This window comes from Podarcis filfolensis, assembly GCF_964270895.1.
Source record: "Podarcis filfolensis genome assembly, chromosome: 1".
In the NCBI taxonomy this organism is placed as follows: domain Eukaryota; kingdom Metazoa; phylum Chordata; class Lepidosauria; order Squamata; family Lacertidae; genus Podarcis; species Podarcis filfolensis.
The window spans coordinates 122,643,697-122,670,480 of NC_139604.1; the positions used below are offsets into that span (position 1 = coordinate 122,643,697).

Below are 26,784 nucleotides of genomic sequence, written 5' to 3' on the forward strand. Positions count from 1 at the left end.
CTGCCCTATGCCTGATGATGTCAAATGTGCCATCAGGTATGGGGAAGGTAAAGGTGGGCCTTGGCCAAAGGGAGCTTTGCGGGCGCTATTAACTGGCAAAGCTCCTTCCACAGCACTTCCCGTGTTCCTGACAACTAGCTGACTGTTGTGGTCTTTGGGAGCACTGTGCGTTGACAGGTGTCAATCACATCTGCATTGAGAGGTGTCGATCATCATTATGTCAGACCACTGACTGATGGGTAGTATCATCAGATTTGATGCACTGGCTCAAAAGATTTTCCCATCCCTGGCTAATTGGGAACCAGCATTACATCTGGATTGAGCCTTTTGGTGCCAGGATCTGGATTCTGTTGAAATGGAATCGTTTTTGTAGGACTACAATGTACGTTTACATCTCTAGTAACTGTGCACATTAAGGCCGCAAGCAGTATTCACTGACCTGTGCATAAGCCACATCGGAATCCTGTGGAGTTTACTTCTGAGTTGGCATGTATAAGATTGCACTGAAAACCAGCATAACATTATTCATATTTCACCATTGTTATTCCAAGGCAATAGTCTTCTTTCCCTCAAACAGATTTCTCTGTACAAAAGCACATTTTTTTTTGGCCTCGCAAACTCCCCTTCAATCCTTGAATCCAGTCCAGCCTGGAAACGAATTGTGCTTTAAAACCAGGCTTTTTATCAGTGTTCCTGGGTTTTAGCAAATGCGTCCCAGTATTTCCATATGCCAGTATCTGTCCAGAATTGATTAAACTGAAGACCAGACGGGCAGGAGGGGAAATGATCAATTTTCATTTAGCTCTTAGCGCATCTTCTGCTAACTGGTTGGAGGGTTTTCTATGCCGCTCTGTGGATACGATGCTGTGAAAACCACGTCAAACAAAATGTGGAACGTGATATCTCTATTGAGGTTCAGCATTGACTAATGGCAAGTGTGTAAGCTGTGAAACGCAAAGCCTTCATTCGAGCGTTCAAAGGATTTTGCAGGGCTAGGTTTCCAGCTCTACTGCAACACTCAAATGTGTCAGGAGGCGTTCCACGTTGCCATTAAGGGAACAGGAAGATCTCCACGAACTGACAGAGGTTGAATATTGATTGCTGCCCGGCTTTCAGTTTTTGCCTGGGCTGCTTAAATGTACAATAGAGCATGATCTTTAGCCCACCTTGTCTTCACAGGCCCTTGTTGTGGTCACCTTAGGCTATTTTCTTTAGCATTCTGCTACTCAAACTTTCGAGTTACCATTGTTTCGTGCTCCTTGCTTTTTTGAGCACTTCGAAGTTTGCGGGAACCTTTTACACGTTCAGCTGTGCGTCCGTACTTGGCAGGATTCACAAAACAGATTGTTGTGATTTTGATAGCCCTTTTGGTCGGAGTTTCCTTGCTGCCTGGATCAGTGAACTTGCTGTAAGGATCACGTCTGACTGAAGGACTCTAGAGTGGCTACTCAAAGAGGGTGAAGATTCGCATAAAATGTGAACATGCTAATTTGCATGTTGTTGGCATCCGTCAACAATGGAGGAGTGTGCCTTTGAGGGTGATGTCAAACCGTTGGAGAGTTACAGTGCCTGCTGTGGCTGTAGAGACTGATATGGATGGCAGAGACATGTTTTGTTGCATCTGGGGCAGATGAAGGCGTCCGGTTGTGCTGCTGCAGATGCACCATGGCACTTCTCTTTGCACTCCTCCCAGCAGCCATTCCTTCATGTCATGATTGCAGCCTTCCAATCTTCATGACACGTTTGCAGACATCTTTGCAGCACAGAGTTGGTCTGCCAATGGGCCTGGTACCTGAGGCCAGTTTTCATAATGTTTATTACAGGCAACTCCCCATTTACGCAGGGTTGCGTTCTGAGGCATTGCATGTTTAAGTGAAATTGCGTATATTGGGGACACCATTGAAAAAGCCTGCAAACACCCTCCAAACCTCCTTTGCTCAAACTCCCAACTCTCCACAGGCCTCAAAGGGTTGGAGCAAGGGTTCTTGGGATTGCACTTGCAAAGGCTTGTGGGATTTCTGCACCATTTTCGTGCTCTTTCAGGGCCGCTTTTGCCCCTTTTCGTGTGACTTCGCAGTTCAGTTGTGGTGCCATCGGGGCAGGAGTTTGCGACAGACGTCCAGGGCTGCAATTATCAGAATGATAACTTACCATATTTTGAAATTAGCGAAGTACAGTAATATAAATGATCATCCAGCAAGTCCCCTACCCCATAAGACCTTTCAAACCGGAGTCTATAATTACCTAAGTGCACTGCTTCCTATGGTCCTTTATCTTTAAACAGGATTTGGACCAGACAGTCCTTTGGGCAGAGAACTATTTCAAACAAAGGACTCTCTTCCTTTCAAATAGAGGACTGTCCTCCTTAAAGGAGGACACATGGCCACCCTTAATAACTCACCAAAATCAGCTTTGGTGTTACTAGGCTTCCTTACTGGTTGGGCTGGATTCTGTGTGTTTAATTCCCTCTTTAAGCGAAAGCTTTGTGAAAATTTACAGACTGAATTCCTGCATGGCAATCATGGCCCAGGTTCAGCGCCTTGATGTGGGTCTGGGTCCTGGCGGAAAAGGAAGATTTCTGTGCCTGGCATTCCTTCAGCAAGATTTGGTCTCTTTTGCCTGTATGACTGAATAGCAATGAAATCCACTGCGCTCTTGTTCTTTTGTGGATTTTTCTAAGGAGAAGCAATTTATAATACATCCAGGATCTCTGCAATCTGTCGGGAGAACCGTTTCCTACAGCAATTTACCTACAAGATAAAGTAAAAACCATGCATTATTGATACCCATGTTCTGCATATTGCAGATATTTCTCCCAATGTTGTTAATTTTTTATCTGCAGCTCCGAAGGAGCACGGGGGGGGGGGAGAGATGAATGTAGGAGGAGAGGGTGGGATATAAGTCAGTGTATGTATTTTGCATAATTTTACTATGATGGATATGTGGCTTTTAATTAGATTTTAATGGCTAGTCTTTTGCATTGGGGAAACATTGTCCCTGCTCTTTTTATATATATAAAACAACAAATAAATAAATAAATGTGGATAGGATTTTCGTGCTTGCGGACTGAACTGGTTGAAGTTCTCTACACCTCTGAAATGCTTTAACCTGTGACCTCAAATAATGATATAGTTTAGGTCATTGAACCCTGGTGGTAAGCCATAGTGCAGGGGTCCACAATTTATGGCTGGGTTTGATAGCTGAGTGTTAGTTTCTGCTAGCCAGCTTTGAAGTTAAGTCCCATCCCGTTGAAGAACAATAGGTCTATTCAGGTGTTGATGCTGTGTTAACTAAACACAGGAGGGAATGAGGGCTGCATGGATGAGCTCTGCTTGCCTTTCATCTTTTTCATCACCCTCTATGGATAGGGAACATCCTGTGTTTCTAGAGGTTACCTTTGACTTTCGGAACCCTAATTTTTTAGCACCCCTGTTTGCATGGATTTGCATTCAAAAGGGAAGGGAGAAATCTTGGCTACACTGCCAACTCTTTCATTCTAAGATAGCGGTCCTGTGTATGCTTGCTTGGGGAGTGTGTTTTATTGAACTCAGTGGCACTTACTTCTAAGTAGACATGCATTGATTCAGTTTTTGTTTAATGAAGGCTTTAGCGTATAATCAGAAACGCAAAGAGGCACCACCATTTAAACTGGTAGCTTAAAGTGAGAACCCTATCAAAGAAAAGGAAAGAAATGGATAGCCTTTGTTTAATTTATCTTCTCCCTCTTAATATTTATTTGCATTAAATCGCTTACGGTTGCTCTTGTTATAAACATTGCTATTCCAGTTTTAATTTGGGTGCTGCTTCCCCATGCAAATGTGCTCAAATGCGGAGCAATTCAAGAACAATAATACATATCAGATCTTCATTATAATAAGCTGTCCTCATCAGTGTGTTGCCCTCCAGATGCTCTGGACTACAGTTCCCATCATCCCCAGCTGGCACAGCTGAACTCCCTGGGATTAATGGGAGCTGTAGTCCAAAACATCTGGACTTGCCCCAGACCTGGTTGCAAGCTGAAATCCCTGATCCGATCGCTGCAGTGGACTAGTATAGATAAGGTATCTGAACAAGCATTTTTCTGCGTGACTGGCTCCACTTTCTCTGTCTCCACACCTCTTGGGTTTGTGCTAATCATCATAAACAGAGCTAAAACGTAAAGGCCTTGTTATAACCCTACTCACCAGAGTAAAGGTAAAGGTAAAGGGACCCCTGACCATTAGGTCCAGTCATGGCCGACTCTGGGGTTGCGGCGCTCATCTTGCTTTATTGGCTGAGGGAGCCAGTGTACAGCTTCCGGGTCATGTGGCCAGCATGACTAAGCCGCTTCTGGCGAACCAGAGCAGTGCATGGAAACGCCGTTTACCTTCTCACCGGAGCGGTACCTATTTACCTACTTGCACTTTGACGTGCTTTCGAACTGCTAGGTGGGCAGGAGCTGGGACCAAGCAACGGGAGCTCACCCTGTTTCCGGGGATTCGAACTGCCAACCTTCTGATCGGCAAGTCCTAGGCTCTGTGGTTTAACCCACAGCACCACACGCGTCCCTACCGGAGTAGGAACGGACTATCTCTGTAATCATCCAAAGCCTGCCTTTAGGTTCCACATAGTTTCAGGGTCCAGAGCGAAACAGGGCGGGAGAGAGTTTTATAGGGTAAAGGTTACCAAGATGACCTTCTAGACTGGCCCCTTCCACCAAATAAAAGGTTATTCTAGCTCAGGCTAGCACAACAAAGTCAACCAGACATGCTCTGGGCACTTGAGGGGCTTATCAATCTCTTGGCTTTGCTTCCTTCTTGGGACTGCAAACAGGCTCTTTGTCTGCAATAAATGGCTGGTGGTTCATGAATTGAGGTGTGTGGCACGGAGGAGCCAGTGGGGTGTAGTGGTTAGAGTGTCAGAATAGGACTTTGGAGACCAGGGTTCAAATGTTCACTCAGCCATGAAGTTTCTTGAGTGAACTTGGGACCGTTACTGGCTTTCAGCCTAACCTATCTCACAGCACTGGGTGGGGACAGCCACCAACTCTCGGTCTAGCCCACCTCACAGGGTGGTTGTTTAGGTAATGGGGAGATGGGGAGAGCCTGGCGCTGCTTGGGAGGAAAGGTGGGATATAAATAAATAAATAAATCTCAGAACGTTGGAAGAGACCCTGAGGGTCATCTAGTCCAACCCCCTGCAATGCAGCTGTCCCATGCAGGGATCAAACCTGCGACCTTGGTGTTATCAGCACCACGTTCTAACCAGCTGAACTATCTCCATTCTTCTTCTTAGTAATGTTTTTGTGCCGTTTGCTGTATCTGCCATAAAAGGCTTCGATGATGCACCAGCTAGGAAACTAGACCAGGCATAGGCAAACTCGGCCCTCCAGATGTTTTGGGACTACAACTCCCATCATCCCTAGCTAACAGGACCAGTGGTCAGGGATGATGGGAGTTGTAGTCCCCAAACATCTGGAGGGCCGAGTTTGCCTGTGCCTGAGCTAGACAGTACTTGGTTATCACTCTTAAACAAAAATTTTATCTCTCTCAAACAAGGAAACTCCTGATGGCACCTAGATACAGCTAAGTTCAGTGTTGCTTGTTGACAAAACTTAGCCACACAAAATCATTGATTTTCTTTTTGGGGTGGGGGTGTCAATATAACAACCAATGGTCCTCTCAACATTGCTGCTCATCCCCACTGTCAACCCCGCCCCTGACCTTTGTTAAACTCACTTTGCATGGGAGAAATTCTGCCAGGGTGGCACTTGCTCCCCACCAAGAGAAAGTTATGTGGAGAGCCTTCTCCAACTTTAACGTTCCTAAACTTGACTGGCCCATGTAATGGTATTCCCTCCCTGCACTGGTTCAGAGGCTTCTTGTGGCCAGTATTGGTGCAACCTGATGCCATAAATGCAGTGGCGTAATAAGAGGGGGGCACGGGTTGATTGCCCTGGGCACAAAATTGTTAAGGGCGCAAAACACCTGGTACTGCCTCAATACAGTTGTACGCTTCCATTGTCGGGCTCCGTTGGAAACAGCTTCTCCATGCAAACCAAGAAATGACTCCTTCATGCAACGGTACAACCCTTCTTATCTCTGTGGTTGCTATTTCTTGGGCCATGCAGACACCATTAGGCAGCTGAATGTGCATGCGTACTCCATCCATTTCCCTCCCACCCACCCTCCGTATTGCCCTGGGCACTGGCAACCCATGGTACGCCACTGCATAAATGTATGGAAACAGTTTGCAAAGGACCACTGTGTTGATGGTGATGACCAGGAATGCCAGGCCTCCTGTGATAGTTACTTGCTTTTCCCTCCCACATCAATAAAGGCTTCTTTCTATAGCAGTGGATGGAATTACCTTAGTTTTAAACTAGCTCCATAATAAAACAGAGAATCATCTGGATTTGGCTTGCGTCGCTTTTGATTTTCTACCAGTGAAATTGGCAACGAAGGCCAGCCCACAGATTGTCTGTATTCCGCAGTGGTCCTCATTTGTGTGTTTTTGTGCCAGACATATGCCTCATTCCGGCTGGCTGTTCAATATAATTTTCATACTGATTTTTTTGTTTTTTTGCATTGGATAAAGATCATGGTAATTATGACTAACAATATGTGACTGGTAAACAATGACATGTTGTAATGTTGTAATGCCGAGTGGAGGGGCTTAAAATAAGATGATTTTAAATTAGCGATTGAAGAGTTTGTTCGCACAGAACATTTAGTGAAAGTGCATCTTTTGCTGTTTGCTTTCTTGTTGGATGTTATCTCTTAGATCAGGGATGGAGGAATTTTGGTCCATCAGATGCTGTTGGACTCTTAACTTCCATCAGCCCCAGCCAGCTTGGCCAATGGTCAAGGATGATAGGAGTTGTAGTCTAGCAACCATCTGGAGGACCACAGGTTCCTTATCCTTGTTTTAGCGATGGTCATGCCCATTGGCATTCTGCAATGAATAGTAGTGGGTAAGTCATTGCTCAATCACAGATATGGAAAAAAAGTGGCTTAGTCACTTTATGGATAGACTTTGTAGACTCTTTGTAGAGTTTGACCGTTTTCTACACCCAAGTAGCATTTTATGAAACACAACATTTTAAAATTAGCGGTAGAGCCAGCCACAAGAATGAAGAAAGTTTATTTGCAAAGTGTTGAAGCATTATGAGCATATAGATGGTTTGGCGCAGTCTCAGAGTTGATGTGAGCGAAGGTATCATGAGAAAACAAGATGCCTGTTTTTTGAAAGCATGAGTTGTAGGCAGGTTCAGCAGCAGAAACATGCTGGATTTCTTCTTCTTCTTTAAATGGCTGTCACAAGTATTCAGGGCTTTGACTGACACTGCTCCCCCTATTAAAAAAACAAACAAATGTTGCTCCAACCCTTCCTGGCCTGCTGTTCCTAGCTCAGTTACACTAAACTTCCATCTCTTTACTGTATCACTCCCTTACTTAGCAGTAGTCCCTTGAGTGAAATCTGGACTGTCTTCATATCTGGGTGTCTGACGGACAAACTCAACCTTGCATTCGACACTGGGCTGCTTCCTAAAGCAGTCATATGCCATCACCTGTCACGTTGCTGTCAAGCAAGGAATGCCCAGAGTGAGGAATTAACTATTTATACGCTTACAAGTTAGGGAAAGGCACGTCCCTCAGTCCTAAGCCTCTCAGCTGCTCCTAGGTGTGCACCCAATGAGGCAGTTGCAGCAACAGAGAGGCCCCCCTGCCGACCTCAGTTGATGCATCTTCCCCACCCAAGCTGAACACAAGCAGGCAAAGACTACGCCTGTATGTGACCTGCTTCTGCTCCTCCCTCTTCATTCCTCTCCTGGTCCTGGGAGACAGCAGAGCAGGAGAGCTGGTGGCAGGAGGAGAAGGTGTGGAAGCCCTTGACTCTACACCAGCCTGACTTATCGCTCCCTACTCTTGCGCCTGTTCTTCACTCCCCAATCCTACAGCTTCTCCTCCATCTGACTCTTGTCTTCTGGCTGTTACAGGCTCCCCCAGGTCCCTGATCCCTTCTTCCAGGTTAGTCTCCAACCCCATTTCTCCCATTGCCCACTCCTCGGTATCCATTCCTTGACATTACCCAACTTTAAGTGCAGTGGTAGCCAACATCAGCCCCAGCTGGGATGTGATGTCGCAGCCCACAACATCTGGAGGAAGGAACCACATTGGCTACCCCCGGTGAAGTGCAATTTAGCTGTATTCTAATGTCACAGTACAGATTGAGTTCTCTCCCCCGCCCTCCACTTCACATCTGCTTTGGGCAGGGCCTGAGGTGGGCAAATGCAGATGATCATGATGTCGGCATAAAATAAAGTTGTAGTAGATCTTGCAGTGGAGCCTCAGAGAAGAAGGAGCTAGATGTGTGGCTGCCATTTTCAGAAGCAGCCAAATGTAGATTGTGATGCTTCATGTGACCCGGAGGATGAGAAACCAGACTACTAAAAAACCCTGAAGAAGTAATAATGCAAGCAACAGTAATATAAACAGAGTGACAGAAGTGTGGACAGTCACATTAATAGTAGTAGTAGTAGTAATTCATACAATGCAACAGCAATAAAGAAAGTTTGCCCATCACAGTAATTCCTGTTCCAACACATCGTTGAGGCTGATCTTCTTTTGTGCTGTGTTAATTAGATTGGGTTGAGACATTTCATACCATATGCCGTGAAATGTGTATTATGATGTACTAACTAGCTTCTTCCAGCCTGAAAATCTTTCACTGAGCATCCTGTTACCGGTGAAAGGCAGTAAGTAAATCAGTGGGAACTCTCCAGACAAAACAATTGTCAGACAGTATAACAGGAATTTTATTCTTAGTAGTGAAGGCAGAAACAATATCTCAATTGTTGCTCGCCTGGGCTGAGGCGCTGTCATAATTATAATTTCCAGTGCTTGAGTTTGATGTTGTCCCTTTTGTTTTTGTTTCTGGGCCAAAGGAGCGACCCTTTGCCAAACTTGGAAAGTAACACAAGGCTTCCTTTAGACGCACACATGTTGGGCTCCGGCTTCCTTTTCTGCTGAATAGTGTTTGAGAACGAAAGAGAAGCTGTATTATTAAGTGTAGTGAAATGAGCAGCTGAACTCCTTCCAGGTGAAGTGAGCTGAAAAATTAATATGACTGTAGGAAGATGCCTTCTATCAAATCAGGCCATTGGTCCCTCTAGCTCAGAATTATCTAAATGGACTCGCAGAAGGTCTCTAGCGTTTCAGACATGAGACATCGCCAGCCCTGTTCGGAGATCCCAGGGGACTGAACCTGGGTCTTTAAGTTTGCAAAGCAGATGCGCTACTACTGAGCTACAGTCTTCCCTTATTTAAATTGGTCCCATCCCTTTTCATTGAGCACATTGTCTACACTGAACAGACAAAGCAAAAACAAAGCATTGAAAGACCCCTATCATGAACCATTATTAGTGTAAATGAAAAGCCCATTTTCACCTAGAGATTGTCTAGAATGTTTCCAGTCCTGGAACAATAAGACTTGATTTTGATAGTCTGATAATAAATACAGGGGTGTGGTAATCTTGATTTTTTTTTTTAGAGTTTTGAGCGATATTTAAGACACGTTATCCTACAGGCTCCCGTTGGGTAACTATCAATTAATGTCTGTATCTGCCTATATAAAATACTCAGCTACAATTTAATTAAAACAATTAAACAATTAAATATACTGCATTAAAACCACAGACGGCAGCTCAAGCTCCAAAGTGACTTTTTAACTTTTATTATTGTGGTTATGATAATAAAAATCAAATATGCACCACACATGAGAGGTCATCACCTTTTGCTGAAGTGAAGCAGGTTTGGTTCTGGTCAAAACCTACAACCCACATATAAGTCGTCATGGGTTTTATGAAGGAAGACAAGTGAGGTATAAATGCAATGAAACAAATACAGTAAATAAAAGAAATAAAATTCTGTATCCTGAACCTTTGGGGGGAAACCTAAAGCAGACTTGAACCCCATGTAGAAAGACTTGTGTCTTCTTCATTCCACCTTAATATATAAATAAATATTTGCAATACCCATAATGGATATGGACAACTTACTTCAGCGGAAACGAGAAAAAAAGAGAGGGGTGTGTGTGTGTAAAAGATGCAGTTCATTCAGACAGGAATATTTCACAATATATCTTACCCAAGAAAAAGCACAGCTTTTTAGGTCTGTGATGCTAGAATATTGTCCTCGTAAAGGAATTATTGAAAGCAGATTTATGCCTCCCTGTCAGTTCTGTTTAAAGGCTCAGAACAAAGGAACTGCATTCCAGACAGTTATATTTGTGTTATGGGTTGTTTGTGGGCTTTTTCTAACATTCTTTGATGGTAAGTCCTTGGTGATTTTTTTGATTTTTTTTTGTCTAGTGTTTTATCACTGATGACTGTAGAGTAACTAGATACGGAGAACCAGGGGAAATCCTGACATTTATGTGTTTCTTATTCTGGCAGAACCGTAGAAAAGATAACAACGACACCGTTTTTGTTTTCCTAATGAGGTAATGTGAGGGTTACATTTTTTTAAAAAATGCATATTCCTTGCAGTAAAAAGGCAAAGGGAGCTTATAGACAAACTTTTCTTCCTGTTTTCCCTCTAGAAATAATTCGGCCTGTCGGAGGACACTTCCTTTTCGCTGCTCATTTGGCGACCTTGCAGTGTTGCCATTTTTTAAAAAAGAAACCATGGAAAACGGCCGCGATTTACCACTCCTGTTGTAAAACGTCTTGGAAAAAATGTATTTCGTTTGATGGACGACTCAGCATTTCAGTTTCCCCTGTTGCACGCGTGTAGGGCAGGGCCTCCTCACCCCAGACCTTGAGAACAAGGAGAGACCTGCAGGATCAGGCCAATGGCCCACCTAGCCCAGCATCCTGTTCTTGCAGTGGTCATATAGGAAGCATGCAAGCAGAACCCGGGTGCAATAGCAGTTTCTCCTGTGATTTCCAGCAACTGATATTCAGAATCCAGTATATGTGGTCCAGCATCTGTGGCTGGCAGGTGAGACAGAGGCAGGGACCACATGTCCCCTACAGGCCCTGGTTTGTGCCTTCTTTGCGTGTTTCCACCTCTCTGTGGCGTGCCATTGAACCCTTCAAATGCTTTGTGGGTGGGGTATAAATAATAAAATTCCTATTATGCTTGCCTGGACGGAATGTGTTTGAATGTGGAGCAGCTAACCTTCTGCACAAGGATAAAATTCACACCTGGCGCGTAGGAAGGCACCAGGCTCCTTCCCTGCCCCTATATAGCATGTTCTTTCTGGATGGAGCCCCTATATATACAGTCATACCTCGGGCTGCGAACGTGATCCGTGCGGGAGGCACGTTCGCAACCCACAGCTTCGCATCTGCGCATGCGTGTGACGAGATTTGGTGCTTCTGCGCATGTACATGATGTTATTTTGTGTTTCTGCGCATGTGCGAGCGCCGAAACCTTGAAGTAACCCGTTCCGGTACTTCTGGGTTCGGCGCGGTCCGGAACCCCAAAACAACCAAACCCGCAGCAATTGCAACTTGAGGTGTGACTGTATATGGTTACACCCAGGGAGGGTTCTGTCCGCACAATAGGGAATCCTTGAGTGTAGAAACCCCTGCGTTTTGTATGACTGGAATGTAGCTTAAGGATGTTATTATTACATTTATATACCAGCTTTATCCCCCAACAATCTCAAGGTGGTTTACATGGTTATCCTCTTGCCCATTTCATCCTCAAAGCAATCCTGTGAGGCAGGTTAGGCTAAGAGACTGGCCCAAGGTCACCAAGTGAGCTATAAGGGTGCCCTGCCCACATTTCCTTCTGACATGTGGCCCCCAGAAGGTTTTCATGACGGAATGCGGCCCTCAGATTGAATGAGTTTCCCTATCCCTACTCAGTGTGGCTTGGTTCTATTGTTAGAACAGGGTTCGTGTCTCAACGATGGTTGAAGACGTCTCCCACTGTTTTGAGTGCTCTAGACTTGGGCCTAGCAAGGCCTAACACGCTGTTTCTGTCACTAAGGCAGCCCTGTATAAGGAAGTTTTTAAAGTTTGATGCTTGTTATGTTTTTATATGTGTTGGAAGCTGCCCAGAGTGGCTGGGACAACCCAGACAGATGGGTGGAGTATAATTAATAAAATGACAACGATGATGATATTGATGAAGATGATGTGGTCCATTTTCCTGGGCCGCATTTGAGGGGTGGCTCTAACAATTCTCACACAGTTGTGTGCCCATGATGGGAACTTTGCATTTAGGAAACATCTGCCTGCAACTGCACTTCAAGGTTTTTTTGTGTCCTTTTGTAATCTTTACAGAGCCTGGCTGTTAAAGAAGGTTGCTTCAAAGTACATTGAAAGAAAATAATTTGGGGGGGGGGGAATTTGAGACTACTCTACGGCTCTTGCTACACGAGGCCTCAAATGGCTCTTGTTGCACGCGGTCTTTTTTGGATTGTTTCTCTGGTGTTGAAAGGCCTGCTGTCTTCGAAGTAAGGGCGTCACAGTTTTTCACTTGGAGGGAGAGTGGCAATAGTGTGTGGCAGGATGGGAAATGCTGCTGTTGGTGTTTTCGAAAAACCATTTCCTCCAGGGATAGATGATTGATAGATAGATAGGTGATAGATGTGTGTGTGTGCTATGGCTGCCATCAGGCCATGTCAGCTAGCGGAGGGAAGAATGTTCAGACATGCTTATCAGAGCAAAGGAAGGTGTGGCATTTCTGAAGCGGGTTGCAAAGTCTCTCCTCTGCTGGATAAGATAGTCCAGGAATGAGAGTGATTTAGAATGGGTGGCAGGCAGGCAAGCAATGGATGAACACTAGCAGTTGTCAACACAAGAGTTCTATCTTGATCCAAGGATATTTTCCTATCTGTGTTGGGGGTTGGTATTAACACACTTTCCTCTGGGAGAAGAAGCACAGGTGCATGAAGTCACAAAGTGTGTGGGGTGTGCTTTACTCTCTCTCTCTCTCTGTTTCTGTGTGTGACAGAGGCAAAAGATTCTTTATTCCTTGCTTTGAGTACACAGCGCGCTTTCACTGCAATTCTGTGATCCGCCGTGGCCTTAAAAACTCTGTTGCAGACCGTTTGTCTTCAGTTTGTCAGGTAGCGTTCTGGGTTTGAAAAGTTTGAAAACCACCACTGTAGGTAATCAAAAGTAGTGTGGCTCCAGCGATCCAGACTTGATGACTCTGGATAACCGTGGTTTTGGGGATAAGGTGTTTACAGGAGGTTTCTAGTTAGAGTAGAGCTATGAGAGAAAATGTAGGGACGCGGGTGGCGCTGTGGGTAAAACCTCAATGCTTAGGACTTGCCGACCGTATGGTTGGCGGTTCAAATCCCCGCGGCAGGGTGAGCTCCCGTCTTTCGGTCCCAGCTCCTGCCCGCCTAGCAGTTCGAAAGCACCCCTAAGTGCAAGTAGATAAATAGGTACCGCTTTATAGCGGGAAGGTAAACGGCGTTTCCGTGTGCGGCACTGGTGCTGGCTCGCCAGAGCAGCTTCGTCACGCTGGCCACGTGACCTGGAAGTGTCTTTGGACAGCGCTGGCTCCCGGCCTCTTAAGCGAGATGAGCGCGCAACCCTAGAGTCGGACACGACTGGCCCGTACGGGGAGGGGTACCTTTACCTTTACCTTTATGAGAGAAAACATTATTTCTGCTCTGGTGTTAGATGCAATATGCAGAAGAAGGAAAATGATTGGTTACTTTGGTGATTGTGCACAGCATCTTTCGACACGAAGAAAAACTGTCCGTTGGGAGGGAGCAATTTTTCAACAGTTCTTTGGAACGCATCTTAATTGGGTGCAGAACCTTCTCGTGTGCTTTGTTTGTTCCACGTTCTGCTGTGATGGAAATGTCAATTATTATCTTGTAATATTTTCGAGAGCAAGGTGAGTACACGTGCCCCTGCTGATGACACCCAGTGTCTGCAGCGAGATTAGGAGATGTGTTTAGGAAATTAGCAGCAAGCGCAAACACTTAATTAAAAAACAACAACACAGCACCAACATGCAGAGTCCTCCATCTTCCGCTAGTTTGCTGGAAGCAGAAAGGAACCTCACACAACATGGTGAGGTGGGAAAATATACTTGATATTCTACATTTTCAGCAGGAAGAATAATTTCTGCTAACCCTCCCCTGCAAAAGCAGGCGTTCTAGTAGCTGTCATTTGCTTGGGAGCTTCCTAAGTGACTGAAAAGCCAGGTTTTCATTAAGATTTAACTATCACTGGGGTTGTGATTGGTGTCAGCGCCTTGTCTTTTCACTATGATTATAAGCATATCTGGTTTGGCATTTGAGGAACTGAGGCAGTCATGGAATAAGAGGAGAAGTCCTGGTTAAGTAGTGGGGAGCAGAGAGTAGGAATAAGTGGGCAGCTATCTGAATGGAGGGGTGTAAATAGTGGAGTTTCCCAAAGATCACCATTGGGACCTTCACCTGTTCTAAACTGAGTGAATGGGCGGTAAAATGACAAATGTCATTAATACAAACAAGGGTAAAGCAATGCATGTGGCGGGGGGATGACTGACTAGGAACGAGAGCTTGGGGTGAAAGTGGAAAAGATACTGATTAGAAAAGATACAGGAAGCTGATTGGATGGGGGAAATGGCATGGCCCGCTGGATGAAGTCATGGCTGGATGCCTGGCTCCTAGGTGAGGACATCAGACTTTCTGTTGCTGGTCTTACTTGTTCTCAGTATATTCACCAAACTGGGATTTTATAGGGTTCTTGTGGTTCCTTGGAAACAGCTAAAACCATTAAACTGAAAGAATTCGGGTGCAAGTGTGCAGTTTGGATCCCCTCTTTAATATGCCTCTTCCTGCTTCCTGCTTCACACAAAACTATCTGCTGTCCCCCCCCCCCTAATCTGTTTCTCTTATCCCAGTCCTCAGGCTCCAATTCACGGTGCTCCCTATACCCTGAATGGCCTGTCCCACCGAACACTCATAGACCCGCCTGTACAAATCAAAATACATTTGTGTCCCTGGCAGTGAGCTGACAGCGTCATAGAAAATACTTGCAAAGCATCCAGCTTCAGATAATTCTATAGTTGTCAGTTCTTAATGTCTCCACTTCAGCCTGTTCGAAAGATGACGCCTTTAACTTTTTGCCTTTAAGAACTGTGTGCTGGAACAAGCCAAAGGTCCTAAGGTTTAGTAACATAGTCCAGCATCCTTTTCCTGCTGGCTTGGGTGCCAATCGGAAGGTTGAATCCCCGCGACAGGGTGCGCTCCTGTTGCTCAGTCCCAGCTCCTGCCAACCTAGCAGTTTGAAAGCATGCCAAAAAGTGCAAGTAGATAAATAGGTACCGTTCCGGCGGGCAGGTAAACAGCATTTCCGTGCGCTGCTCTGGTTTAGTCATGCTGGCCACATGACCTGGAAAAACTGTCTGCGGACAAACGCCGGCTCCCTTGGCCAGTAAAGCGAGATGAGCGCTGCAACCCCAGAGCCGTACGCGACTGAACTTAACTGTCAGGGGTACTTTACCTTTACCTGGGTGCACTAGCCCTCTCTTGCTGCTGTACACTCAGTGGCTGATGTTAGTTGGCATTTCCCTGTTGATATTCTATTTTAATTATTTCTTCCCCCCTTCCATTCAGTTTATATGCTGCGAAGTGGGGGGAGCTTGCAACACGTTACTTGGCATGTGCCCACCCTAGTAGAGACTAAAGGAGAAGTGGAAGCTAGGACCCAGGGGATCACAGGCAGTCTCCTCTTGTAGCCTGCATCTGCAAGGTCTGCTGTTGCCTACTAAAACTTTCACTGGAGGCCCTGCAAGGTGGGGAGCGAGGCCTTGAAAGGTTCATGTAGCTGAATTTTGCAAAGTCTCCAACCTTCCCCATCCCCTTTTGTCTTCTTTCCAGATAATGTGATGCTTCAGGCAAGAACAGTTTCAACCTCCGCTTCCCCCCATGTACAGTACCTAGTACAGTCATACCTCGGGTTGAATGTGCTTCGGGTTGAGCGCATTCGAGTTGTACTCCGTGGCAACCCAGAAGTAACGAAGTGCGTTACTTCTGAGTTTTGCTGCTCGCACATGCGCAGACACTCAAAATGATGTCACGTGCATGCGTGGAAGTGGCAAAACGTGACCCACGCACGCGCAGATGCACCGTTGCGTCTAACGTTGCGTTCAGGATGCGAACAGGGCTCTGGAACGGATCCCGTTCGCATCCTGAGGTTCCACTGTATAATTTACTATTTAGTATTTCTATAAACTTTATATGATTATAACAGTGGTTTCTTGATTCCAACCCCCCCCCCCCCCGGATCAAATCTCATTAACATTGACTCCCTAAGATGCAGATTGGTCAGGCCAGTATGAGTTAAACAAGTCTGCTGAATCTAACATACATTTTCTAAATATGCTGCAATGGAGGTATGCAGAGTCCCGTTAGAAACGGACAATATATTCCGCACTTTCCTCAGCAAAGAGTTGGTTTGATGTATCAGTGCTTGGCGGGTCTCGTAGGGGTTTGCTTTGTTTCAAAAGCCTGGCAAACCTGTTTTATCAGTGTCAGCGTGTGAGGAAATAAATATGTGTGTGGATCTTGGTATTTGGTTGTCCTCAGAAAAGCTTCAGCAAGTTAAGAGTTAAGGTAGGGTTAGTTTGTGGCAACTGCATAGTTAATTTTCCTCCCGTCCCCCTTGTTTCTCCAGGAGAATGTCACTTTATGTGAAACATCTTAAATCCACTGTCTGCTATACTGTCTGAGCTCTTCATCCCCAATGGCCATTATAAAGTTGCCATATGCCTAAAAATATGCTCGGCACAACTGTGATGTTTCAGGCTCCGAATTCGTTTTTCATTTTATTGCATGATCCTCAGATGAAAATAAAAATCCTTCTTCTGCTGTGGCTTGAAGGCTGTTTGGGCGCATATGGCTCATTATAAAATAAGGGAAAAACTTCAAGTATTTAAAATATTGTGCAGAATTTATACAGCTGTTTTGCATTTGTTTGGTTTTTCTGTCTTTTCTGCTGTGGGGGTTGGTGGTTTGGTAACTAATCAAATGTAACCTTGTCATTTTTAACCACGATCAATCCATAAAGTTTGTTACCTTCCTCTTTGGTCCAACTTAGGAACACACAAAAACAAAGCAGATGTCAGAGCAATAACCAGGTGGATGGTTTCAGCTGCTTTTGTAATAGGAGAGGGAGGATGGTGCACTTGGAGGTTACTTCTGTCACTTGCAGTAGGGCAGGTTGCTAATGATTGCTGGAGAGTCTGCAGGCTTCTGCTTTTATTCAACCATTAGCAGACATTGCATGACTCCTGCACCAAGGTACAACCTGCACTCTTACATCTAAACAGTTTGTGACAAACCATTGCAGCATTTTGAGACTCCAAAACCCATGATGCAGTGTGATCTCAGATGACACAGGCATGTGAACAGATGAGTTCGTAAGCAGTCTTAAGGTTCCAGCCTTATTTAAGATCAGTGTCACGTGAAGCGCACAGCCATGTAGTTTCTGGTCTGTTGCCTTCCAACTATAGCACTGTTCAGATGCCTCTTACAATTCTGAGTGCCTGGCACTGATTGGGATGGTGATTAAAAAGCAGTGACTTTTTAATATTGGATGCTTCACAGGGCGAAGAGGAGTCACTTTCGTTAATGGCTTTTGCTTTAGGAGGACAGAAGTGGATTAAAGCGGTGCCTTCAAGGACAGCGGATTGGCTTGAGTGTCAGTGCATGAAAATATTTTGATCCCATTGTAACTAGTAGCTGCTAGTTCCTGTTGTTGTTGCCGGTTTGATTAAGTGCCCAGTCTGTTCATTGCAGGAGTGGTGGGAGGAAGGGGCAGGGAGAGGAAGTGACTTTCCAAAGTGCATCTCCCAGAGGAGAACAAAAAATGTGATTAGGGTGGTGCAGTTGGAAGTGTGTGTGTGTGTGTGTGTGTTTTAAATCCTTTCCCCCTTTTGGTTTGTAGATTATATCTATCCTGTGCAGTTTTCCACATGCTGCTTAATGGAATATTGGGTGGCCCCAAAGGAAGTTCTCTCTGTAAATCAAAATTGGGATTGTGAAATGCAAAAACAAAACCCCAGTCACTTCTGGGTTATTAATTGGTACGCACGATCGGAATTTCCTATACTGGGTGATAAGTTAGCCACAGTTCCCCGTCCTGCAGCAGGCACGGCTGGCTGTTAGCTGGTGATATTCTTTCCTGGTTCTGATGTTAACACAGGAAAAGGCATCAGGTCACTTATAGTTACACCCAGCTTGCAATATGTTTTTAAATAGAACATTTTTGTTTTGTTTTTTTAAAAAAAGGAGATTTGGGCAAAAGGAAAGAAATAAAAGTTTCCGTTTGGGTATCTTCATGTCACTGAAGTGGAAATAGGTGAGTGCTTACAGCTTCACAATAACTATATACAGTGGTACCTCTGTTTAAGTAATTAATTCGTTCTGGAGGTCCGTTCTTAACCTGAAACTGTTCTTAACCTGAAGCACCACTTTAGCTAATGGAGCCTCCTGCTGCCACTGTTCTGCCGGAGCACGATTTCTGTTCTCATCCTGAAGCAAAGGTCTTAACCCGAGGTACTATTTCTGGGTCAGCGGAGTCTGTAACCTGAAGCGTATGTAACCCGAGGGTCTGGTGACTTCTGTTTCAGTGTATCTGAAGAAGTGTGCATGCACACGAAAGCTCATACCAATAACTAACTTAGTTAGTCTCTAAGGTGCTACTGGAAGGAATTTTTTATTTTTAAAAATTTATTTTATTTTGTTTCGACTACAGCAGACCAATATGGCAACCTACCTGTAACCCGGACTAATATATTTCTGTGTTTAAGCGGGTTCCGCAGATGGTTGTTTTTATGGCTCAGGAGATGCCTTCAGGCAAGTGTGTAGTTACGTGGCTTTGCTACTTTGTCATTCAAGGCAACTGCCCTTCCCTCCTGCCCTCTTCTCTTATTCCCACCCCTCTCCTTTAAAAAAGAAGAAAACAGAAGAAACAAAAACCCAAATCTTCACATATTTATCATATCTTTTGATACACTATATGGTTCTTTCAGACTAGACCTTCACAGGGGGTGCGGCATTGTGGGAGGACATCCAGGACCTCCCAGCGACCTAGGAGTAGGCAGAGGGATTCTGCCTGTGTCATTAGGGCTCCCAGCCGTGTCACGCCCCCCCTGGCTGACCAATCGGGTTAGCCGGGGGTGCGTGGCCGCTTGCCTTTAACCGCAGCATGGCTGGGGTGCAGCCTCCATTCGCCTTCTCGGCAGATCTCCCAGCCTGCCCACACTCTCTTTTATGTGTCACTTGACTTTGGCCTTGCTATGGACTAATGTCGGCCGCCTGGTTGTGGGGGCCAGGTAGGAATTTTTCCACTTGGCAAATTGGTACCTTGTAGCAATCGTCACAACTTTGTAAGGTTAGGCATTGGGTAAGCCTTGTGGTGCTGTGGGTTAAACCACCGAGCCCAGGACTTGCCGATGAGAAGGTTGGCGGTTCGAATCCCTGTGACGGGGTGAGCTCCCATTACTCGGTCCCTGCTCCTGCCAACCTAGCAGTTTGAAAGCACGTCAAAGTGCAAGTAGATAAATAGGTACCGCTCCAGCGAGAAGGTAAACGACGTTTCCGTGCGCTGCTCTGGTTCGCCAGAAGCGGCTTAGTCATGCTGGCCACATGACCCGGAAGCTATACGTCGGCTTCCTCGGCCAATAAAGCGAGATGAGCGCTGCAACCCCAGAGTCAGTCACTACTGGACCTAATGGTCAGGGGTCCCTTTACCTTTAAGCCTTGTTTATGGGAGGGGAGGTTGTTGCCTCCGCCTGCCCCTCCTCGTTAAGGATATCCCATTAAAGGGATCCGTGGGTGTGGTTCCTGTCCGAAGCCTGTGCGTGGACTAGGGCCATGCCACAACCCCATCAGTGACCCTGGGGGTGCTCTTAATTGATGTATATCATAGGGTTTCCCTTATCGGTGGTTGACACTTTAGAGCAGGGGTAGGCAACCTAAGGCCTGGGGGGCGGATGCGGCCCAATCGCCTTTTCAACCTGGCCCGCGAACAGTCCGGGAATCAGCGTGTTTTTACATGAGTAGAATGTGTCCTTTTATTTAAAATGCATCTCTGAGTTATTTGTGGGGCATAGGAATTTGTTCACCCCCCCCCCAAATATAGTCCGGCCTACCACATGGTCTGAGGGACGGTGGACCGGCCCATGGCTGAAAAAGGTTGCTGATCCCTGCTTTAGAGACTTCCTGCAGACGAGCAGGAGTCAGGATATCGTCTGGCTTCACCCAAATGTCTAAGCCAAACCGCTCACATCTGTAACCAATAAAGTTGTGGCCTAATCTATCCCATCAACCCAACATATTCGTGTCTGTGTGTTTATTTCTGAGGGGAACTGCGGGGCCCTGGGCCTCACCATGCAAGTAGCAATTGACTTTACTAGGCAGGAGCTGAAACTTAAAGGCCAGGGAGGTGCAAGGGGGGCAGCTGCTCCCCCCTCTAAATCAAGTAAATAAATAAAAATACTTAACTAACTGACCACTTGTATCACAGAAACCTTGGTTCTGTCCCCCCCCCAACATAAAGCCTGCCCCCTAAAATAAATGCTTGCTACACCCATGACCACATTCAGATGCAACACCAAACCATGGTTTGGCACTATGTGAATAATGAGACTTGTGGCCCTTTGTTTCTCCCCCACGCTGGCATGCAGTTCAGCAACCTATAGTTTACCATACCATTCATATTAGTCAAGCGATGGCTAGTGTACACCATACTTTTGCCTGGTTTGGATGAAATGACAGGCTATGGCTTGCCAAGAAGACACCACCAAGAAGAAATGGACAGTGGGGGGAGGAGGAAGGAGCACATGGGCTCATTGACGTAATGCCAAATGATGGTTTGATGTTATATCTAAACCAGTCCAGTTTTATGTCTCATAAGCTTCCATGAAACAAAGGTAGGGTTAGCTGTTAGGTCAGGAGAGCATGGTGTGATGCTCTGCAATCACATGAGTATCTTCTACAACTTTCCCCCACCTCTTCCATGAAGGATTTCTTGGAGTTTACCTTTGCTCTGCTTTTATAAACCCGAAATCTTCCTCCCCATGGTGCATCTTGGGAAATAGGGCAGTCTGCTCTTCTTTTCCTCCCATTCTGTTCTCTCCCCACAACTGTTACTCTACATTCCTTGGCTGCCAGGTGTTTCTGCAGACCTCGGGGTTCATCCAAGCATGCTTCTCACTTGCTCTCATTTCTTAGTGGCGCCATTTTGGCCACAGACTTGGTTTGTTGAGTTTGTTATTAGAGGGAGTGTTGGTTACTGAAGTTTGCAAATTAGATGCAGGCTTGTGTCTCCTGGTGCTTAATGAAAGACAAGTCACATCTCCCAGATTTCCAGCATTTACCGTATTTTTCGCTCTATAGGACACACTTTCCCCCCTCCAAAAATGAAGGGGAAATGTGTGTGCGTCCTATTGAGCAAATGCAGGCTTTCGCTGAAGCCTGGAGAGCGAGAGGGGTCGGTGCGCACTGACCCCTCTCGCTCTCCAGGCTTCAGGAAGCTATCCGCAAGCCTTCGGAGCATGGTGGGAGTGCCCGCTGGGCTCCCAAGGTTTGCGGATGGTAGCCTGCAGCCAGGAGCCCAGGGAGCGCAGTGCAGCGCTCCCCGGGCTTCGGGCAGATATCCGCAAGCCTTGGGAGCCCGGCGGGAGTTCACGCTGGGATCCCAAGGCTTGCGGATAGCAGCCTGCAGCCCAAGCCAAGGGAGCGCAGCGCTGCGCACCCCGGGCTTTGGGCAGCTATCCGCCAGCCTTCGGATAGCAGCAAGCTCTGGGAGCGAAGGCTAAAGAGGAAGCCAAGACTTGGCTTCTTTGCTCTTTGTGGCTGGGGGGGGGGGCGGGATAATTTTTTCCCCTTTATTTCCCCCCTAAAAAACTAGGTGTGCCCTATGGGCCGGTGCGCCCTATAGAGCGAAAAATATGGTAGGTTTAGAAAAATATATCTATTCTACTCTTGTGTTGGTGGGCTACGCTTGTGAACAGCCAGGAATATCAGAAAAGTTGTCCTTTGAGCGACTGCATTTCTAATTGCAAATAGGAAGGTATGCAACTCCTCTCCACCCCCCTGCCAGCGTAGCAAAGGACGCCTTTGCAATTCTAGACACAATTGAAGTGGTTTCTCTAGCTGTCAGACTGTATCACCCTATGTTAGCGAGCTACATTAAATGTACATGCTGCTCTCCTTTAAAAAAATATGAATATTTGCCTATAACAGCGGGAAGACACTTTAAAGAGTGGATCTTAGAAGTGATTTATTGCACAGTTGAGACAGCGTAATCTATTGCTGCAAAAACCCATTTGTGGAGTGGGTGGAAATTTCTGTTTTAACTCGACTCGACATCTAAATTCTGTACATATTTTTACTGCATGAAATCCTTATAAAAATCAATAGGCAGTCCAAACGAAAGCAGCAACGTTCAGCACTAATCTGGTGCCTTAAAATCTAAGGGTGTTTGAACTTTAAAGCTGGAATGTATCAAATGGATCTTTTATATCTGTGGTTTTCTTTTTAATCCAGTGATTGCACAGTTGGGCTGCAATCTAGCTAAAGTTAATTAGGACTAAAGCCTGGAATCATCTGAACACTTATCTTGGAATAAGTGCCATTCAGAGCCACTTACTTCTGAGTAAGCATGGTTGTGCTACGTTTCACTATGATTGTGATAGCAGTACTAATACTTAATATTAGTAATGTACCTTCTGAAGAATTATGTCTGCTGTTCCCCTCAGTTCCCCTCCCCCAACCATTTAATTCTTCTGCTCCATCTGCTTTGTGTGCATGTGTGTGAGAGAGATGGAAAATGTGCTTTTTTGGGTACAGTATCTGTTGCTCTTGCAAGCGTCCACCAAAATATCTCTGGGTCAGCTGAGCTATGTGTTTACCCAGCAGATTCTTCAGGGAGATGCCACAGAATCCAGTTTTAGGAGTAGCACTTCAGGGAGGAGAAGATGTTAGATGGGTCCATTTTTCTCATTCCACTCTGTTGTCATCATTACGGTTCATACCTCCCCGGTACAAACTTTCCCCGGCCTGGTGCTCTCTGTACATTGTTGGACTACACAAGACAAGTCCAGCATCTACAATGGATGCTGGTGGGAAGCCTGCAAGCAGCATCTGAGTGTCTTCTTTGGCGATCACTCGTAGCCGAGTAAGATTGTCTTTCATAAACATGGTTTCAACAGTGAGTCTGTAAGTGACTGTGGAGGCCAATTCTGGATCCACACGTCCTTCCACAGTGGGGACATAGGTTTCCAGGTAGGAGTTGATCATGGTGAAGGTTTGCCAAACGTGCCTTCCTCCTAGCACTTTTCTCCCTTTCATCCTGAGTTTAAGCGTCTTCAAAGTCCACGACACCTTTGGTAAAGGCTGCTCTCCAATTGGAGTGCTCACAGCCTCAGGCCAGTGTTTCCCATTTGTACTACATTTTTTCAGATTTGCCTTGAGAGAGTCTTTAAGCCTTTTTTTGTTGACCACCAGCATTACACTTTCCATTTTTGAGTTCGGAATAGAGTAGTTGCTTTAGAAGACGATAATCAGGCATCCACACAACATGACCAGTCCAACGTAACAGTGAGTGTAAACAGTGCTATCTCCACTTGTGGTTCCAGGCAACTGGTGTTCAGAAGCATCTTACATGGCTAGTATCCCATTATCCTCTATTCACTCATATGATCCTCTTTTAAAGCCATCCAACTAGATTGAATTCCATTTACTTCTGAGTACTGTATCCCTGAAACATTCCCAGGGCATTTAGCAAGGGCTGCAGGAGGCGACATAAGAAGAGCTTTGGTACATCATAACATAAGAAGAGCCTTGCTAGGTCAGGCCAAGGGCTTGTCTAGTTCAGCATCCTGTTCTTACAGAGGCCAGCCAGGTACCTACAGGTATTCTGCAAGGAGGACCCAAGTACAACAACACCCTCACCACTTAGGATTCCCAGTGACTGATGAACAGAGCCATGGTGCCTTCATCAGTGGAGGTAGACCATAGTGGCTGGTAGCCTTTGACAGCCTTGTCCACCAGGAATTTGTCTAACCACCTTTTAAAGTTACCCTAAGTTGTCTGCCCCGAATCTTCCAACATTCGGCTTCATTGGATTACCCTGGGTTCTAGTATTATGAGATAGGGAGAAAAATGTCTCTCTTCACTTCCTCCACTCTAGGCACAAGGTTATATCTCTCTATCATTATCCCTTCTCTGTGTGCTGCTGCTGTTGCAGCCAGTAGACTAGGCTGTGGTTTGTACTTGGTTGTGAAGTGTGTGCTGTGCCCAAGAGAGTTTCTGCACTTGGCAAATGTGAACACAGGTCCCCAAAGGCTGGCGATCCCTGTGCATGGACTACATGGGAAATGGCACAAAATCAATCTCAGATTATTTCCATGGTGCATTTTAGCCAGGATAGGACACCATCTTGTCCTCAGATTGTGTGTTGATGTAATGAATTCATTTAAACATGCATTGAGAGGTACTGGCTGCAGTTAGTGTTCTCTGTCAGTTTTGGTGTGGGGAAACTTATTTGCCATGCAGAATATTATGGATATGTTTTATTCTAGTCATTTGGCCAAAGACTTAAATAGATCAGATGAAGAGAAGAACAGCAGCTAGATGCTCAACTTAGCAAGCTGGTTATCTTGAGGACTTGGAGACACCTCTGGTCTGTGAGCCATGCAGTGCCATTCTATATTAAGGATTCTCCCCACTGCCGCCCCCCCATCAACCCCGCCCCCCCATCATAAGACTGTGACACTGGACAGCTGCCACAGAGAAGCTGACTATGTTAGCAATGTGTAAACTTTCTAAGGACCCTGTGTGCTTTGAACAGCTGGTTGATAGGCAGAGGTTCAACACGTGGAACTTTCCCAAGCTTGGTGGTGTGTTTATAAGCTGCACCTGCTGAATTTCTGCCTGTCTTGCACATCTTAATGATTGCAGTTGCTACAGTCTTAGCTCTTCCCTCCCATGTCATCTTATGAAGAGGGAGAGAAAGAGACAAAAAGGATAGCCCTAATGATTTTGTGTGTTATTCTCGTCCCACCACCCCTGCTGACACATGCCCCTTCGTAGGAACATACGAAGCTGCCTTATGCTGGTCAGACCATTGGTCTGTCTAGCTCAGTATTGTCTACACTGACTGGCAGCAGTTCTCCAGGGATTGCTCCCAGCCTCACCTAGTGATGCCAGGAATTGAACCTGTAACTTTTCTGCATGCAAAAAGGTTCTGCCACTGACTCTGAGCTACATACCTTCTCATTGCCCTTTTAGCAGCATCACAATTTTGCATTGCAGGAAGGTGAGTTCAGCATTGCATTAATGTTTTCTGTAGTCAACGTGTGATGTGCGAATGAAAGATGAATGTTTCCAAATATTCCATAGACATGCATCGGGCAGTGATGGACAATGGTCCGGAGTCATGTGTTCTTAATGCGGTTCTTAAGACCTATTCACATACTTCTAAAGTTATTATTTATTTATTTTTAAAGTGTACACATAAATCCCGAAAGTGTGACTACTACAACATACAGACCTTTGAAAGCAGGTACTCTCATACAGGTGAGAGAGATTGGGCTGAGGGCAGACCCACACCATACATTTAAAGCACAGTTAACACCCATCGGAAACACATGACGCCCCCCAATCCTGGGTACTGTAGTTTGTTTAGGGTGCTGGGAACTGTAGCTCAGTGAGGATGATACTACAGTTCCCTGAATTCTTTGGGAGCAATGTGCTTTTCAGTTTGCATTGGATGTGCTTGAAATTGCACTCTGTGGCAAGCCCAGGCCTTCTCCGAGATTGGATAGCAGTGTCAATGTACTTTGTATGTCTCAATGTCTGAAACAAAGCTTGTCCATTATCTGAATGAGGGGCTACCTTAAAATCCTGTGTACAGGGGTATATATTTTACTCTGAGCTCATTAAAGGAAGGGCGGGCTTTCAGCACTACGAGAAAGAGAAGACAATAGTCATCCCCCTTTTCCCAGGATCTGGTGGAAATGGCTTTGCAGTGTAAATCACCCCTTGGGATACTTCACATGCTTTTGCGAACAGGGCATAATGGCATTTTTTTCCTTCAGCAGCTAATGCTGTAGCTGTGTCGCTCTAATTAGCATGCAGGATAAATGCAAGTGACGTTTGCTCCCAGAGGTAGGATGGGCTGGTGAGCTAAACGCTTCCTCTAAATGGCTTGTGGGAGGAACCGAAGAACAAGTGGCCCACCAGTGAATCAATGCAGACCACCCCCTCTTTAGTGTCAATTGTGGGCTCGTTTATTAAAGGAAGTTGTAAAGTGGGCATGTGGGGAATGCATCTTAACACAGTTCGCTTTTAAAAGGTACATTTCAGAGTAGACTTCGCCAGCCCTCCAGTTGTATTTTGGAATACAACTCCCATCATCTGCAGGTCTAATGGGATTTGTAGTCCAATGCTGCTATGTTGGCTGGGGCTGATGGAAGTTGTCGTCTGAAACACCTGGAGGGCACCAGGCTGGGGAAGGCTGGCCTACACTGACGGGCAGCAGGCCTGCAGGATTTCAAACAGGTGTCTTTCTATGCCTTAATTGGAGATGGAACCTGGGTCCTTTTGCATGCAGAGAATATGCTCTTCCACTAAGCTTCCAGTCCTTTCTGTGGGTACAAAACCCCGCTTTAAAGTTTCATGTGCCTGCTATGCAGCAATCAATACAGTGGCATAGTGCTATGATTTTAATCAGTTTCCAGTAATGGCTTTAATAGGTGCAAACTGATTATTGTTCATGTTCACAGCCACAGGTGGGTAACTCCTATTATTCCCATTTCCCTTGAAACC

General features: G+C 45.7%; 2 protein-coding genes across 5 annotated transcripts in view; one reads left to right on the forward strand and one right to left on the reverse strand.

Annotated features, from left to right (window-relative positions):
• LOC310766010 (uncharacterized protein) overlaps positions 1-26,784 on the reverse strand; it is a 776,685-nt gene that overhangs the window by 128,705 nt on the left and 621,196 nt on the right. The window lies entirely within an intron of this gene.
• The window catches only part of KIF26A (kinesin family member 26A), a 159,059-nt gene that overhangs the window by 26,388 nt on the left and 105,887 nt on the right, over positions 1-26,784 (forward strand). The window contains exon 1 of one of the 3 annotated variants that reach the window (XM_083609133.1): positions 10,990-11,091. The exons of the other annotated variants lie outside the window; for them this stretch is intronic. Within the exon in view, the coding sequence (XP_083465259.1) occupies positions 11,005-11,091 (87 nt within the window). The 5' untranslated portion in view covers positions 10,990-11,004. Of the gene's footprint in view, positions 1-10,989; positions 11,092-26,784 lie in introns of those variants that run through there. 3 annotated transcript variants of the gene reach the window in all.